The 17828-nt window shown below is 39.4% G+C and overlaps 1 protein-coding gene across 5 annotated transcripts in view; it reads right to left on the bottom strand.

The window, feature by feature from the left end:
- CYTIP (cytohesin 1 interacting protein) overlaps nt 1-17828 on the bottom strand; it is a 90278-nt gene that overhangs the window by 29727 nt on the left and 42723 nt on the right. Inside the window, exon 1 of one of the 5 annotated variants that reach the window (XM_069574371.1) lies at nt 713-1839. The exons of the other annotated variants lie outside the window; for them this stretch is intronic. Within the exon in view, the coding sequence (XP_069430472.1) occupies nt 713-889 (177 nt within the window). The 5' untranslated portion in view covers nt 890-1839. Of the gene's footprint in view, nt 1-712; nt 1840-17828 lie in introns of those variants that run through there. 5 annotated transcript variants of the gene reach the window in all.

The following is a 17828-nucleotide window of genomic DNA, read 5'->3' as shown; positions in this document are numbered from 1 at the left end:
TGAGTTATTTGGCACATACTACATGTCAGTCATTCTGTTAAACACTGTGCTTTTCTTCACTTACACCGCAGAAGAGCCCTGCAGGATGGTTCTATTACTATCTTCATTTCAGAAAAAAAGCAAACTGAATCTTAGAGAAGAAAATTGCTCAAGATTCTGCAGCTACCAAGTGGCAGATCTTGCACTCATTTATCCGATAAAAGTCTTAATTCCCAATAGTGTGAGGTACATCCAGTGCCCAGAACTAAAGATAATTTTGTCAATAAAACTTGCACTAAAAAATAATGTATTTTCCCTGGATTATGAATTGACATGACTATTAGAGACTGTGAGAGAGGCTGGGAGGGAAGGACTCAATGGGAGACATACAGGAAAAAAGAACAATAATTCTCAAACTGATTGTGTCTATAATACATACCATCTTCAAGTTGATATGCTTACTGATTTTTAATTCATCAGAATACCTCTTGTAGTGAGAAAATAATCTTCTTTCAAGTTTTGCCTTTCAAATGTTTCCTTATGGTCTTAAATCTTAAGACTTAATGACTAGAGTCTGAGTTCTCTGGGCCCCTTGCCTCTCTCTTCACCCATACTCTGAGCCACTAATTTCAAAGGATCTGAAATAACATTTTTAACATGCAGTCAAACAAACATATCACTCTTCTCTCAAGAGAACAAGAATACTGTAAAAGGTAAAAAATAGCACTCATACCTGCTTTCTTCCCCGAGGCAAAGTAGCCACAGTATCTGCCAGCATTTGAAGCCTTCTCTTGTCATCATCCATAGTAAAACTGCCTGTGAGCGTGGAGTAAGAGCTATGCCCTGGACCAGCACAGTACTCCATGAAACTGCCATTGCTGCTCTGTTTCCTGAGCTTTTGTAAAGACATTGTGAGTAAAGATTACTCCAGCTAGCGCATGGTTGAGTGGCCTTGCAGGGTGGGGAAAGCTAAAAGTATAACCCTCTGACAAGCAATCAAAAGTAGCAAAGCAGAAAGAGCCCATGTGACTTCTGTGGTTTGAGGTACTTGTTACACAAACACTATCTTGCAGTTCACTCCCATTCTCAGTACTTTTTTCTTTAAGCCCCTGAGAGAAGGCTAGTTTTCAGCATTAAAATATTTTTCTTTCTCTTCAAACAGCCAGAACTCTTTCATGTGCTATGGCAAGTTGTGTTCAAAACACCATCTACCTTTTTTTGTAAAAGAAAAAGAAAAAGTTCCCCAAATTCTGCCGTTAGTTTGACATCCACTCTCCTACTTAATATGGTCCAGTGTAGTGTAAAGGTCAGGATGTGTGGATATTGGTTCCTCATGAGTATAAGCAAGACCTACAGGGTCCAGTCATAATGTCCTCTCATGAAGTCCTTGTAATGTACTTTCACCAAAGTACATCTTAGCTCATTGATGTTCATGAAAAAAAACTTATATCTGCCACTTGGGCTGTGACCATTCAGCATTCCTCTGAACTTCCACTAGTTCATCCTCACTAAAATTATCCATCATGTCTACAAAGAGCAATGGGAGGGGAAGCACATTTAGAGCACAAAGTTGGCCATGTCTTAGACTAGACTTAGTTACGACATCATCAAGTGGTCCAAGGGAGGAATGGAGAGGGCATAAAAGTAATAGGCAAAACAAACAGGCACAAGAACATTTCCAGCTGGTTCCTGCCAACGCATATGCACCAAGGGCAACAACATGAATTACTCACTTTCACTGACGCTTTTATTGGTGGAAGTTGGAGAAATGCAGTTTTAAGGAAATTAGTTTCAGAGGAGGAGCAGGAGACATAAATAGAAGAAAGATTCAAAATAAAATCAAAAGGAGAAATTTGGTATAGTATAAAAAGAGAATTGTCATTTTCAAAATCATTGGGAAGTTCAATAGTAGAATGTTAAAGAGTCAAAAGTCTTTAAAATGGAAGTCAAAGCAAATTCAGCTCAGGCAAAATCTGCCAAATGTAAATCGTAAAATCTTCAGAGTTAATGGTGCTTAAGAGATGGAGTCACCTCAGAAATTTTTAAAATGCTATCACAGCATGACTCATGATGATTGGAACTAGATAACAACATGAACAAACTGATGTCCCCAAAGACCTGAATGAATGAATGAAAGTCATTCAGTTGTGTCCAACTCTTTGCTTCCCATGGACTGTAGCCCGCCAGGCTCTTCTGTCCATGGAGATTTCCCAGGTCAGAATACTCGAGTGGGTAGCCCTTCCATTCTCCAAGGGATCTTCCTAATCCAGGAATCGAACCCAAGTCTCCCACACTGCAGGCAATTCTTTACCATCTGAGACACCAGGGAAGCCCTATAAAGATCTAAATCAGGGATGACAAACACATATGCCTTCAAGGTTCAGTTGGATAAAATAATATAAATGTGTAATACAAAAGGGAGTGGTAGAGACTTTGGCAACTAATGAATATGGTCAATTAAAAAGACATTTATGGGGTGTGTGTGTGTGAGACAGAGAGAGAGATGAGAGAGAGATTGAGTTTTAAAGTATCTCCAGGTTACTATAAGGTACATGAAGTAAATTAACACTATTACTTGAGGACAGCAGTCCACCCATCTTCTGGGAATTTTATAAAATTAGGTAAATATTTTAATATTTCAAGATACCAAATATAAATGACATGTTTGTCTAAGGACTCTAAGCCAACCAACAATCAGGTTTTACTGACAGATATTAAAATTGTATCACTTAAGTGTGTGATACTAATCTTAAGCTAATATAAATTATAGAAATCTATTGAAAGAATAGATTCTAGAAAAATATGTTAAATCAGAAATTGGAAAATAAAATTTTTACTAGATTTATGAAATGTGTTTAACTAGTAGAACATTTTAGATCATGAGATCCATGGCTGTAAAATCAGAGTCAAGGGCAAATTTGACATTCAGCCAGTACATACCAGTATGGTCACCCTTGTTAATTACATGTTTATGACTTTGTCTATTTTGATCAAAATAGATCAGTTTCCTGTTCTGATTATCAGGACATGTATCACACTAATTAGTAAATATTTTAATAACTTCGTTGTTCAGTCTCTCAGTTGTGTCAAATTCTTGCGACCCCATGGACTGCTACATGTCAGGCTTCCCTCTCCTTCACAATCTCCCTGAGTTTGCTCAAACTCATGTCTACTGTGTCGATGATGCCATCCAACCGTCTCATCTTCAGTTGCCCCCTTCTCCTCCAGCCCTCAGTCTTTCCCAGTATCAGGGTCTCTTCCAATGAGTGAAAGTGAAAGTGAAGTCGCTCAGTCGGGTCTGACTCTTTGCGACCCGTGGACTGTAGCCCACCAACCTCCTCCGTCCATGGGATTCTCCAGGCAAGAATACTGGAGTGGGTTGCCATTTCCTTCTCCAGGGGATTTTCCTGACCCAGGGATCGAACCCAGGTCTCCCACATTGCAGGCAGATGCTTTAACCTCTGCACCACTAGGGAAGCCCTGGTGAGTAAGCTCTTCATATCAGATGGCCAAAGTATTGGAGTTTCAGCCTCAACACCAATCCTTCCAGTGAATATCAGGATTGATTTCCTTTAAGATTGACTGGTTTCATCTCCTTGCTGTCCAAGGGACTCTCAAGAGTCTTCTCCAGAACCACAATTAGAAATTTTTTATTTTAATAACTACCCTGATCAAAAGTATCCTTTGTGATAAATGTGGGGAAAAACTAATGTTTCCAAACAAATGTGATTTCAACCTTCAAGTCCTGATTTCCAAAGATTTTCTACTATTTACTTCATTTTCTATAAAATTGCCACTAAGATAATTATAATACCCTGAAACCATCTTCCCCTTCATCATCACCTTTATTTCATAATAAAATGAAACCAGATCAAGTTTTCTACCTACTCAGAAAAATTCAGGAGTACCTCATTGTCTATAAAACAAATTAAAGAATTCCAAGTTCTTATCTAACTTCATCTCTGAAATGTCATATCATTTCTTTAAGATGCATCAGTAGCTTATGGATGGGAGGTCTTACACCTCTGAAGCAATGTCCTGGAGTGACGCTGTGTGCTGCCAACAAAGAGCAAGACATGGTGACTGCCTTCATTCTCATATCAATTTTTTCTGATCATTCTTTTAATATTTTACAGTAAGATTATAAAGCTAATTGTACACAAGTCTGTTTCTACACTATTTACTCTAACCACCTCATGTTCTACATCCAACATTCTAATATCACTTTTTTCAGATCATTCTTTTAAGACTTAATATTTTACAGTTAGATTATCAAGTTAATTTAACTTATATGCAGAGTACATCATGAGAAATGCTGGGCTGGAGGAAGCACAATCTGGAATCAAGATTGCCAGGAGAAATATCAATAACTTCACATATGCAGATGACACCACCCTTATGGCAGAAAGTGAACAACTAAATAGATTCTTGATGAAAGTGAAAGAGGAGAGTAAAAAAGTTGGCTTAAAGCTCAACATTCAGAAAACGAAGATCATGGCATCCGGTCCCATCACTTCATGGGAAATAGATGGGGAAACAGTGGAAACAGTGTCAGACTTTATTTGGGGGGACTCCAAAATCACTGCAGATGGTGATCGCAGCCATGAAATTAAAAGACACTTACTCCTTGGAAGAAAAGTTATGACCAACCTAGACAGCGTATTCAAAAGCAGAGACATTAATTTGCCAACAAAGGTCCGTCTAGTCAAGGCTATGGTTTTTCCAGTGGTCATATATGGATGTGAGAGTTGGACTGTGAAGAAAGCTGAATGTCGAAGAATTGATGCTTTTGAACCGTGGTGTTGGAGAAGACTCTTGAGAGTTCCTTGGACTTCAAGGAGATCCAACCAGTCCATCCCAAAGGAGATCAGTCCAGGGTGTTCATTGGAAGGATTGATGCTGAAACTGAAACTCCAATATTTTGACCACCTGATGTGAAGAGCTGACTCATTTGAAAGGACACTGATGCTGGGAAAGATTGAGGGCAGGAGGAGAAGGGGAAGACAGAGGATGAGATGGTTGGATGGCATCACCAACTCAATGGATAGAGTTTGGGTGAACTCCAGGAGCTGGTGATGGACAGGGAGGCCTGGCATGCTGTGGTCCATGGGGTCGCAAAGAGTCGGACACGACCGAGTGACTGAACTGAACTGAACTGATAAAGCTAATTGTACACAAGTCTGTTTCTACATTGTCTAATTTCCTCTAACCACCTCATGTTCTATATGAACACCTATATCTAGATGTTCAGTAAATGTTTGTTAATAGAAATAAAAGGGTAGAGGAGAAGATATTTAACAAAACTAATTCAACAACATTGTTCTAAAGCATTAAAGAAGAAAAACTAAACTGGCGGAAAAATTTTGTGCTATTAACTCATATTCCAAAGTTCTATAATTTTCTATAAACAGTTATCTGAAAGATATGGACTGAATTTTTTACAGTATTCAAACTAGTCAAAAAATCTTGAGATGAGATCCAGTTTATTTTACCAGTGCTATACTAAATTTTCAAGATAAATACAAATCTTGTATGAATTGTCCAAGAGCATAAAACAAGATGCATTCTCTAAAGCTAATTAATCTGATCCTGCCTGAGAATCCCATGGACAGAGGAGACTGGCCAGCTATAGTTCATAGGATCACAAAGAGTCAGACACGACTGAAGAGACTTAGCATGTATACACAAACTATATATAGAAGGCATAAAAGAAGGGAGGAAGGAAAGAAAGGAGAGAGAAAATTAAGCTAATCTCACATTAATTCTGATACAAATGTCCTAATAAAAATATCAATTTGAGCCAAATATCATATTAAAAATAATATTCTCAACACAGTAGGATGTGTCCCAGGAATACAAAGATACTTCAACATTAGGATATAAAATATTAACGTAAATCACTAAATCTCCAGATGAAAGAAAAAATTCAGTGCAATGGACACCAAGACTGGTATGATTTCTTTGCTTTGAAAAATCCTAAGTTAGGAATAGAAGGAAAATTTTCTTAACATAATGAAAAGTATCTGTCAGGAGCACCCACCAAAGTGTTGAAAATATGTTTCTAATACAGTGAGAAGGAAAGAAGAGATGACAATAACCCTCACCAATGATCACTGCTGTACTTCATATCACAAATAGGAGGTACAGAATTTGTAAAGAAAGAAACTAAACCAAAAGATTTGTTTGTGACATGGCTGCATAACCAGAATATCCAAGACAATCCACTGAAGAACAGACTTAGTAAGATAATTTTTCTAAATGTAAGATTCAAAGGGTATATAAAGAGAAGTAAATTTCTCATATAGCAGCAGGGGCTGATAGGAACTTGTAATAACAGAGGAAAGAAACACTCACAAAATAGCCAAAATTTCATAAAACAGGAATGAACTTAGCAAGCATTTTTAATATTTTATGAAGAACATTATCAAGTCCAGAGTAAGGGGAAAAAATACCATGCTCCCATATGAGAAAATCCTTCTTGTAAACATGCCTATTATTTTCAAATTTTCTAAAACATTCAATGTACTGAATTCAAAATCTACATAGGTTTTGTTTCCTTGCTAGTTTATAACATTTGACACATATTCTTATACCCATCTGAAAGAGAAAGTGCATAAAACTAACTAAGAATTTGAAAATAATGGTAGGGGATAGAGGTAAGGTGAACATTGAGAAAATTACCCTACTTGGGTATCAGTTCAGTTCAGTTCAGTCGCACAGTAGTGTCTGACTCTTTGTGACCCCATGAATCGCAGCACACCAGGCCTCCCTGTCCATCACCAACTCTCGGAGTTCACTCAAACTCATGTCCATCAAGTCAGTGATGCCATCCAGCCATCTCATCCTCTGTTGTCCCCTTCTCCTCCTGCCCCCAGTCCCTCCCAGCATCACAGTCTTTTCCAATGAGTCAACCCTTCGCATCAGGTGGCCAAAGTACTGGAGTTTCAGCTTTAGCATCATTCCTTCCAAAGAAATCCCAGGGCTGATCTCCTTCAGAATGGACTGGTTGGATCTCCTTGCAGTCCAAGGGACTCTCAGGAGTCCTCCAACACCACATTTCAAAAGCATCAATTCTTCAGTGCTCAGCCTTTTTCACAGTCCAACTCTCACATCCATACATGACCACAGGAAAAACAATAGCCTTGACTAGACGGACCTTTGTTGGCAAAGTAATGTCTCTGCTTTTTAATATGCTATCTAGGTTGGTCATAACTTTTCTTCCAAGGAGTAAGTGTCTTTTAATTTCATGGCTACAATCACCATGGCAGTGATTTTGGAGCCCAAAAAAAAATAAAGTCTGACACTGTTTCTACTGTTTCCCCATCTTTTTCCCATGAAGTGAAGGGACCAGATGCCATGATCTTCGCTTTCTGAATGTTGAGCTTTAAGCCAACTCTTTCACTTTCCTCTTTCACTTTCATCAAGAGGCTTTTTAGTTCCTCTTCACTTTCTGCCATAAGGGTGGTCATCTGCATATCTGAGGTTACTGATATTTCGGGTATAGAAAACGTTAAAAGCGTTAGGATTGTGTGGTCAAATAGGATAGGTAAATGAAAACAAAAAATCAAATATTGTCAATGAATAGAAAATCCCAAGACATATCCATGCATATTCATAAATTTATCATATCATTAACTTATTTGAATCATTGGGAAAAGTTTAGCCCTTCTAATAAATGGGATTGGTACCTGTATGGAAACAATTAAGTTATAGTCTTTTATTAAGTTATAAAAATAATTCCAGATGACTTAAGGAGCTAAATGTAAAAAATAATTTCTTTGATGTAGATATTTTTTAAAGTCTTTATTGAATTTGTTACAATATTGCTTCTGCTTTATGTTTTTAGCCATGAGGCATGTGGGATCTTACCTCCTCAATCAGGGATCGACTCCACACCCTCTGCATTGGAAGGCTAACTCTTAACCACTGGACAGCCAAGAAAGTCCCTAAAAATAACTTTAAATATTCAAAGTAATAGCAGAAAAATATAGAGTATTTCAGTAAGAGTAGATTAGAAAGTTCAGAGAGCATTAGTAACATAAATGTTAAAAACTTATGTTCAGTGGAAGCTATAATATACATAGGCTAAAGCTAAATGACAACAAGAAATTATTTGTGATACATAGTTGGTTAAAGGCCATAATACATAAGGAATATTTAAATTATTCTTTGAAGAAAAGTATTTTTAAATGAATAAAGACTCTGAAGAGATAACTTACAGAGAAAGCTCAAATCATCAATATACTTGTATGTTCAAACTTACAAGTAATCAGGAAAGTAAAACTTAAAACAACAGTCAGATACTAACTGTTGCCCACCAAAAAAATGAACAAAAAATTAAAACTGGTGGTATCCAGTACTGGTGAAGTTACAAGCAAATGGGCTCTTAGAACTTTGTAGTAATATAAATCAATAAAATTTTATTAGTGGAGTAATTTGACAGTGGGTTTCCCAAATGACACTAGGGCAAAGAGCCCGCCTGCCAAGGCAGGAGACCAGGTTCAAGCCCTGGGTTGGGAAGATCCCATGGAGGAGGACATGGCAACCCTCTCCAGTAATCTTGGCCTGGATAATCCCATGGACAGAGGAGCCTGGAGGCCTTCAGTCCACAGGGTCTCAAAGAGTCAAATACGACTGAAGCACGCCAGCACACAGTTCAACAGCATTGTGTTGACTTAGCACGCAGGCACACAATTCAACTACAGGCACACAATTCAACAGTATCAGAATTTTAAAATGTGTTCCAATAATTCTACTTTTAAGAATTTATTCTATAAAAGTACACTTACATGTGCAGAAAACAAGTATGTTTCTTATGACATTGTTTGTAATTGTGAAAAGTTGATGTTTTAAATGAGTATCAGTTGAGAAATAGCGAATAACTTGTGATAATTTAATTCAGTGGACTACTCGGCACTCATTGAAAAGTATAGACAGTTATGTGCAAAAACATTTTTAAGACAAATAAAGTAGGGGAAAAGGAGAACAATGGGCACAATATGATCCCATTTATTCTTTTTTCTTGAAGAAAGATCACGTATCTATATGTACTCAGTCACTCAGTCATGTCCAACTCTTTGCTACCCCCATGGACTACCCTGTCAGGCTCCTCTGTCCATGGGATCCTCCTTGCAAGGATATTGAAGGAGGTGCCATTTCCTCCTCCAGGGGATCTTTCCAACCCAGGGATCTCACCCTCTTCTCCTGTGTCTCCTGCATTGCAGGCAGATTCTTTTAACACTGAGCCACATACAGTGACATGTATAAACATAAAAATGATTACATAATATGGATGGTCCCCCACTTAAAATTGTCTGACTTAGAATTTTTCAACTTTACATTGATGTGAAAGTGGCATTCAAAAGAAACCAACACTCTTGAGAGTCCCTTGGACTGCAAGGAGATCGAATCAGTCAATCCTAAAGAAAATCAGTCCTGAATATTCATTGGAAGGACTGATACTAAAGCTGAAACCCCAATACTTTGGTCATCTGATTTGGTGAAGAATGTGAAGAACTGACTCATTTGAAAAGACCCTGATGCTGGGAAAGATTGAAGGTGGGCAGAGAAGGGGATGACAGAGGATGAGATAGTTGGATGGCATCACTAACTCAATGGACATGAGTTTGAGTAATCTCTGGGAGTTGGTGATGGACAGGGAGGCCTGACGTGCTGCAGTCCATGGGGTCACAAATGAGCAACTGAACTGACTGATACTTAGAATTATGAAATTTTATTTTCAGGCTAGTGACATAGGAAATAATACCTGTGATGCTGGGCAGGGCAACAACCCACAGCTCCCAGTCAGCCATGTCATCATGAGGATAAACAATCAATACATCTACAACCATTCTATTTCTCGCTTTCAGTATAGTAGTCAACAAATTACATGAACTATTCAACATAACATAGACTTTATGTTAAATGATTTTGCCCAACTATAGGTGAATAAATTTTTCTGAGAACATTTAAATTCAGCTGGGCTCAGCTATGCTGTTTGGCAGGTTAGATGTATCAAATGTATTTCAACTAACAATATTTTCAGTTTACGGTAGGTCTATCAGGACATAACCTCATTGCATGGTGAGGAAGATCTGCATATACTAATCTGTTAACAGTGGTTACCTCTGGAGGAGTTGAGAGAAGAGTGAAAGTGAAAGTGTTACCAGCTCAGTCATACCTAACTCTTAGCAAGCCCCTGCACTGTAGGACTCCTCTGTCCATGGAAGAATACTCCAGGCAAGAATACTGGAGTGAGTCGCTATTCCCTTCTCCAGGGGATCTTCCTGACCCAGAGATCAGACCCAGGTCTCCTGCATTTCAGGCAGATTCTTTAACATATGAGTCACCAAGGAAGAATATGGAAGGTCATGAAGGAAGGCTTTCAATTTTTATTCTATATATGGTTTGCACTTTTTTAAAAAACAAGTATGCATTCTTATTTTAGTTGGTCAACTTTTAAAATATTAATAACTCACAGAGAATTTTTAAAAACCAATCACATATTGATGATAGTGATATCATGATTTTCTAGCTCCTCATATTGTTTATGCTAGTGTTGAGAATTATTGTTCTATTAACTGAAGGTTTGGTATTTGGTTATAGGCTAAGATTTTATTTTGCTTAATGGGATTTTTAGGTAATTCTTTCATATTTCTTAATCACTTTCTTCCAACCAAGTAAAATTCCTCCTCAAAAAGGACTGATAAAATTTTCATAAAATAGAATCATAAAGGAAAGTAATGCCATCATGGGCCACTACTTTTTATGCAAGCAAAGAGCATTGGTTTGTCCTATCACAAACCGCAGTTCTCAAGTTGACATTACCAATTGCCTAATTCAGTTCTCATTAGTGATTTAGTATCTCCACCTCCCCCACTACATGCACACAGTTCCATTTCAAAATCCAAATCTTTTATCAAAATTCAAGGTAAACAAGTGACGACGTTCCTTCCTCTTCCTTTAACTAACGCCATGTGTCACCCTTCGGGTTCAAGTTTTACTTAACTTGTTCAATAGGTGTGGACAGAGTCACCTCATAGAAACAGGAAGGACTTCAGGGCTTAAGAAAGTAACTTCTTAGAAGCAATAAACCTGTCTGAGACTAGAATTTTGTGTAATACTTGGAACAATAAAATACTTACTTGAGATGCAGATAATTTCCCCCTGGCTTTTGAGTAAAATCCAAAAGCCTTAGCCCACTGTTTGAGGTCGTGTATGTTCCAGCAGATTCTATGATGTCATATCAAACCACATCTCGGTCACACTGGCCTTCCTTCTAACCCCCTGACAGATGCAGCTTCTCTTCAGGACTTTCACACTCACACTTCCTTTTTCCCCACCAGCCTTCATTTGTCTTGTTTCCTCTCTCTCTCTCCATATATATATATATATATATACACACACACACACACACACACACACACACACACACACACACACCCCTTCAAATCTCAGCTCAAATACTATCTACTAGAGAAGCCCTCAATATCCCCAACTGAATGGAGAAAGGTGTTAAACAGGCCACGTCCAAATGGAATGGCTCCAAAAAGAGCTATCACTTTGGAGTCTCTAAGCAGACACTCCTACAATCTGCTCACTACCCAGAGCTGCCTGGACTGGCCCTGCTCCCTGTAGGGGACTCGCCTTTGACAATAGTAAAGAATCAGCAGAGAAGGGCCAACAGGAAGCAACTTAGGGAAATGCTCCGCACCTTCTCAGTTTTTGTTTTGAGACAAGGAAGGTGGGTTGGGGGAGGGATGTGTGTGCACCAGAAGAAAGTACAAAAGAGGAATAAGGTGACTTTAGAGCACCAGAATCCTTTATTTTCTATCACTGTCTAACTACAATTTCAAAAAAAGATAGGAAATCTCAATTTCTTTGAGATTCAAATATAGTACAGCGAAGAACAGTATGTTAATCATCTGTATGTGTCCATAACCTAGCACAGAACCTGATTAACAATAGACATCAGTAAATATTTCCTAACTTTATTTAGCTTAAATAATAAAATCAAATAATTGCAGCACAAAATAGTAAATATGGAAGGTAAACCAATAATAATACATCCTTCTTTGATAAGTCCATGTTTATTAGAAGAGAACAGAATCAACTATACATAGAACTATAAGTCATCAGAAGATATTAGCTTAATTTACAGAATATTAGACTGGAAGGAAACTTAGAGCCATCTCATCTAACTCCCTTAATTTTCAGATTAAAAAATATAAGGCCTAGAAAATTCAGGTTTTGCCAGTGTCAGAGTAATTTAATGGCAGAACAATTACTGAATCACTAGATCTCCTTCACCTCAATTCTACAAATATTTACTGAGAATATAGTCATGGTAACAGCTAGGCAACGGGCTAAAGAGTTTAATCTCAGAAAACAATGAGAATAGTAATATAGTTCTCATTCTTTTTCAGGTGAAGATTCTGAGGCTAACACACTTGCCTAATATTACACAGCTAATACCTAGCAAAGCCAGGATTAGAATTCACAATATCCATTTCCAATGACAGGGTTACCACTGTGCAATACTACCTTCCCAAATTATGCCAGCATTGTCTGGATACAAAGATGAACGAGGTACAACCCTTACACTCATGGAGTTTATATCTGGTAGAAAAGACAGAGAAAAAAATAATGTCTCATTGTGAAGCAATTAAAATAGTGGTTCTAACAACTATTTTGAATTTACCAAAGAAGGACAAAATAGTATTTCCTCTACTATAGTTCAACTCATAGCCTTAAGAAATTTACAATCTATATCTGTATATCCTTAACCATAATGAAAGGAAAAGTACCAATTATTGGTTACTACCTTATGGGTTAAAACTATATCTCTCCAAAAGATATGTTGAAATCCTCTAACTCTCGGTATCTGTATGACTCATTTTAGAAATAGGGTCTTTGCAGTTAAGATGAGGTCTTAGGGTATCCCTAATTAAACGTGGTGCTTCCCAAGTGGCTCAGTGGTAAAGAATCCTCGTATCAAAAAGCAGGAGACAAAGGGTCGATCTCTGGGTCAGGAAGATCTCCTGGAGTAGGAAATGGCAACCCGCTCTCGTATTCTTGCCTGGGAAACCCCATGGACAGAGGAGCCTGGTGCGCTACAGTCCATGGGGTCGCAAAAGAGTCAGACAGGCCTCAGGGACTAAACAACAATTCAGTATGACCTGCATAAGTCCTTATAAGAAGAGGAAAATGCCATGTTTGAAACAGACACTCAGAAAGAACACAACGTGATGACAAAGGCAGAGTTTGGATTGTAAGCTTTGCCATTGTAAAGCAAGCAACAGCTGGATCAACAGCCTGCATCAGAAACTGCGAAGAGGCAAGGAAGGACTCTACCCGGTGTCCTAGACGGCGCCTGGCCCTATGACAGCTTTTGTAGCCTCTGCAACTGTGAGGGAAAAATTCTGTTGTTTGAAGGCACTAAATTTGTGATAATTCGTCATGGCAACTAGGAAACTCTTACATTCTTCTCCCTTACGTTTAGAGATATTATGACAATATTAACAGCACAATGTGCTGTCAGCCTCAAGAATAGGTGATTGCTCAGCACCTCATTGGCCAGGATATTAACTCAAAACACAGTGGACAGTCTTTGAAATAACAAGTGTTGAAATTTAATATTCAAATATATGACAAAGAATTGTGCTGCATTTGGAAACAGGGACCCTTCAGCCAAGCACTGTGAGCATTCTATTTCACTAATAAGCTGCAGGTGGGGAGGAGGAAATTAGAAAGGTTGTGAGATGAATGATTTAATGTGAGATAGTTGGACAGCTGACCCAGTTCCCAAAAGAGAAGTCTGGGGAAATTGCCATGAAGTCCGGACACTTTCAAGAGGGAGCAGCGAGGACGGCTCCCTCCTCACCAATGGAAAAGTACAGAAGCTACTGCCTCTTGAGCAAGCACCTGACCAGCGTGACCCTGCTGCTGTCAGAAACTAGTCTGTTCTCTCTTATTGGGCACAGATACTATTTTCTATTCAGGAGAACTGATTTCTGGTGTTGAGAAAACCCATCAGTTACTGTATGCAGACCCATTTACACCTTTGAATGTAATGAGGGCATTGTTGATGTAAAACCAGTGAAAGGAAAAAAAGGCTTGAGAAAAAGGCAGTAGCAATGATTTAAGCTCCAGAAGATCTTGTTTCCTTCTCTGGCTCTACCATCTGTCAGCCCTGGGGCTTGTTTAGGCAAAGTTAGTGCCAGTGAGGGGTACATTTCCCCATATACTCAATGCAGGGAGACATGCCACATTGATCTAAGAATTAAAATAAATGACATAGGAAAAGGAAAAGGTTTTTTGATAATGTAAAGTCCTATAAAAATGTAAAGGTTTTAAAAGTTCCCTAGAGGCTGCTAGAATTTGGCACACAGCCTACACTCCTCTGATGCCATATCCCTAAAAATCATTAATAGGGCCTCCCTGGTATTCCAGTGGTTAAGAATCTGCCTTGCAATGCAGATTTCAAGGGGACACTGGTTCAATCCCTGGTCCAAGAAGAGCCTACATGATAAGGGACAACTGAGCTGTGTACCACAACTACTGAGCCTGCACGCTAAGGCCTTGAGCCAAAACTACTCAGCCTCTGCGTCACAACTACTGAAGCCCAGGTGCCCTAGAGCCGTGTTCTGCCACAGGGAAGCCACCACAACGAGAAGCCTGCACACCATAACTAGAGGAGCACCTGCTTGCCACAGCTAGAGAAAGCCTCCTCACAGCAGCAAAGACCTAGCAGAGCCAAATGAATAAATAAATAAAATGAAGACCACTGCACACATTGACTCTATTACACACACACCAAAAGGCGGGTGGCCAAGTGTTTCAAATGCAGAGACTGCCTTCACATCAGCTACAGGGTCTACGTCAGACTCCAGCGCGTAATTTGTAGAACCTGCCCAAACCTGAGTCCAGCTTTCTTTCACTACTGTATATGTTTGTGTGCACCCTTACTTGCACACGACTCCTGAAAGGAATAATGACAACTGGTTCTGCTTGAGCTCTTAGGACCCTGGGTAAATTAACTGACCTGGGCTCACTGTCCTCAGCTTTAAAATGGGATCAATCATTCTACATATCACCCAGTAAAACATAGTAGGACCCAGTACATAGTGTTTGCTCAATAAATGTTTCTTGTTATTATTATTATTATTCGTAGTTTGCCCTGCAACTATCTGCGACTGTTGTGTTCCCTGAATATGCATGGTTTTTCAAACTTCATCTGGTCCACAACACATAGTTCACTTGGATTTACTTGTGATTGTATGGTGGTGGTTCAGTTGCTAAGTCATGTCTGACTCTCTTGCAGCCCCATGGACTATTTCTGCCAGGTTCCTCTGCCCATGGGATTTCCCAGGCAAGAATACTGGAGTGGGCTGCCAGTTCCTTATCCAGGGATCTTCCTGACCCAGGGATTGAACCCATATCTCCTGCATCACAGGCAGATTCTTTATCACTGAGCCTCCAGGCAAGCCCACGTTTGCCTACTTCACCTCTATCTGTGGAAATCCTACCCATTCTCCCTGGCCCAACTTAAATGCTACCTCCTTCATGAAACCTTGTCTGGTATCCCCAAGTGCATATGAGCGTCCCCTCCCCAGAGCACAGAAGCACATCTGAAGGATCTGTTCATGATAAATCATTCTTTGTTCCATCAAAATTCTGTGCACCTGCCTTTCTTTTGTAATAACTTGTAAGTGCACCTCCCCTAAGTCCTACCCTAAGAGAGTTTCTTTCTCGTTCATCTTTGTATCCCTCTAGCCCTTAAAAGAGTGACTTTCTTATAAGAGCTCTGTGGTACACATTTGATGGATGCATTCATAATCTCCCCAAAGCTCTGGCAGCTGATTTATTCTCCCAACGATTCTTTCCTTTGGGCAATGTAGGAGTCTGATGAATAATATTTACTGTGTGCTTAATACTTAAATGTAATTTATGTTTACTGGGTGTTTGGCTTAATAACAATGAGAGTGAAATAATTTGATAGTTTGAAAGGAAAATCTAATACAGGTAATAATATATATTTTATACTTTATTTCTATGATGATAAAGCGCCATCAATTGCAATATTCACCATCGATTTACCAACTTCTTTTCAAGGAAAACGTCCACATTTAATGTACCCAGAGATGGTAAGAAGCATCCTAATTTCAGAAATGTAAAATGTGAAGAAGTTGTGCATCAGAAATGAATAAGTACAGTTGGGGCTCTTTTCTCCCAAAATAGACCCCCCCTTGGGGTCTCCACCATACCCCAGGATATATACACGTTAAACTAGATTCACCCAGCCAGTCCTGTAGGGCAGAACGCAGCCTCGCTTCTCGTTCGTCTCAGGTTCCTTTCTTCTATTTGCTTGGACCTCACATTTTGTGACTTCTGCCTCTAAAATGTCTTCCCCCTTCCATGACCACCTGCTTCTTCCAAGCTCAGGTCCTGGATTCAGTCCTTAACACAAAAGAGCAGGCAAAGGGTCTCCCAGTATAGACTCTCCCAAACCTAACTGTCTAATCATGTCCTATCCCATGCCTACTGAATTAGGCTTAGATTTCTTAGCCTTTTACTAGGTTCAGTTCAGTTCAGTTCAGTTCAGTCGCTCAGTCATGTCCGACTCTTTGTGACCCCATGAATTACAGCACACCAGGCCTCCCTGTCCATCACCAACTCCCAGAGTTCACTCAGACTCACGTCCATCAAGTCAGTGATGCCATCCAGCCATCTCATCCTCTGTCGTCCCCTTCTCCTCCTGCCCCCAATCCCTCCCAGCATCACAGTCTTTTCCAATGAGTCAACTCTTCGCATGAGGTGGCCAAAGTACTGGAGTTTCAGCTTTAGCATCATTCCTTCCAAAGAAGTCCCAGGGCTGATCTCCTTCAGAATGGATTGGTTGGATCTCCTTGCAGTCCAAGGGACTCTCAAGAGTCTTCTCCAACACCACAATTCAAAAGCATCAATTCTGCAGTGCTCAGCCTTCTTCACAGTCCAACTCTCACATCCATACGTGATCACAGGAAAAACCATAGCCCATAATCTAATACTTAGCTAATTTTCCAGTATTAATTTTTAATCTAAACAAATTGGTTTAGAGACTTCCCTGGTGGTCCAGTAGTTAACACTCTGCACTTCCACTGAAAGGCGCATGGTCTTGATCTTTGGTTGAGTAACTAAAATCCCCCATGACATATGGTGCAGCCATAAATAAAGAAATTGTTTTAGAGGCTCCAAGATATAATAGCCTTCCTCCCAAGTACATACCTATCATTGTTATACCTCTGCATCTTTTTAAAAATATTCCCTCTTCCTAAAATTCCCTTCCACTCATTTGAAATTCCCTCCTACTCCAGTACTCTTGCCTGGAAAATCCCATGGACAGAGGAGCCTGGTAGGCTGCAGTCCATGGGGTCAGGAAGAATCAGACACGACTGAGTGACTTCACTTTCACTTTTCACTTTCATGCATTGGAGAAGGAAATGGCAACCTACTCCAGTGTTCTTGCTTGGAGAATCCTAGGGAAGGGGAAGCCTGGTGGGCTGCCGTCCATTGGGTTGCACAGAGTTGGACACAACTGAAGCGACTTAGCAGCAGCAGCAGCTACTATTAAGAGCTGAGCTTAAAAGCCACCTCCCCTGTGAAGCATACCCTGATGACAGCAGCCAGAATGTTTTAATACCACTACTGAACTTCTATAAAATTTACTATCTGCCCCATTCACATAGCCCTTGGCACATCATCATATAATATAGCTATTTATTTACATAGCTATTCTCATACTAGCATAGGAACCCCAATTTATATTAATATTTATTTGCAACCCTCATAGGCTTCAGCGTCTTGGTTTA

Source organism: Ovis canadensis, chromosome 2 (genome assembly GCF_042477335.2).
Source record: "Ovis canadensis isolate MfBH-ARS-UI-01 breed Bighorn chromosome 2, ARS-UI_OviCan_v2, whole genome shotgun sequence".
Classification (NCBI taxonomy): Eukaryota; Metazoa; Chordata; class Mammalia; order Artiodactyla; family Bovidae; genus Ovis; species Ovis canadensis.
Note: the sequence above shows the minus strand (reverse complement) of the source record. Positions and strands in the feature narration are given on the sequence as shown.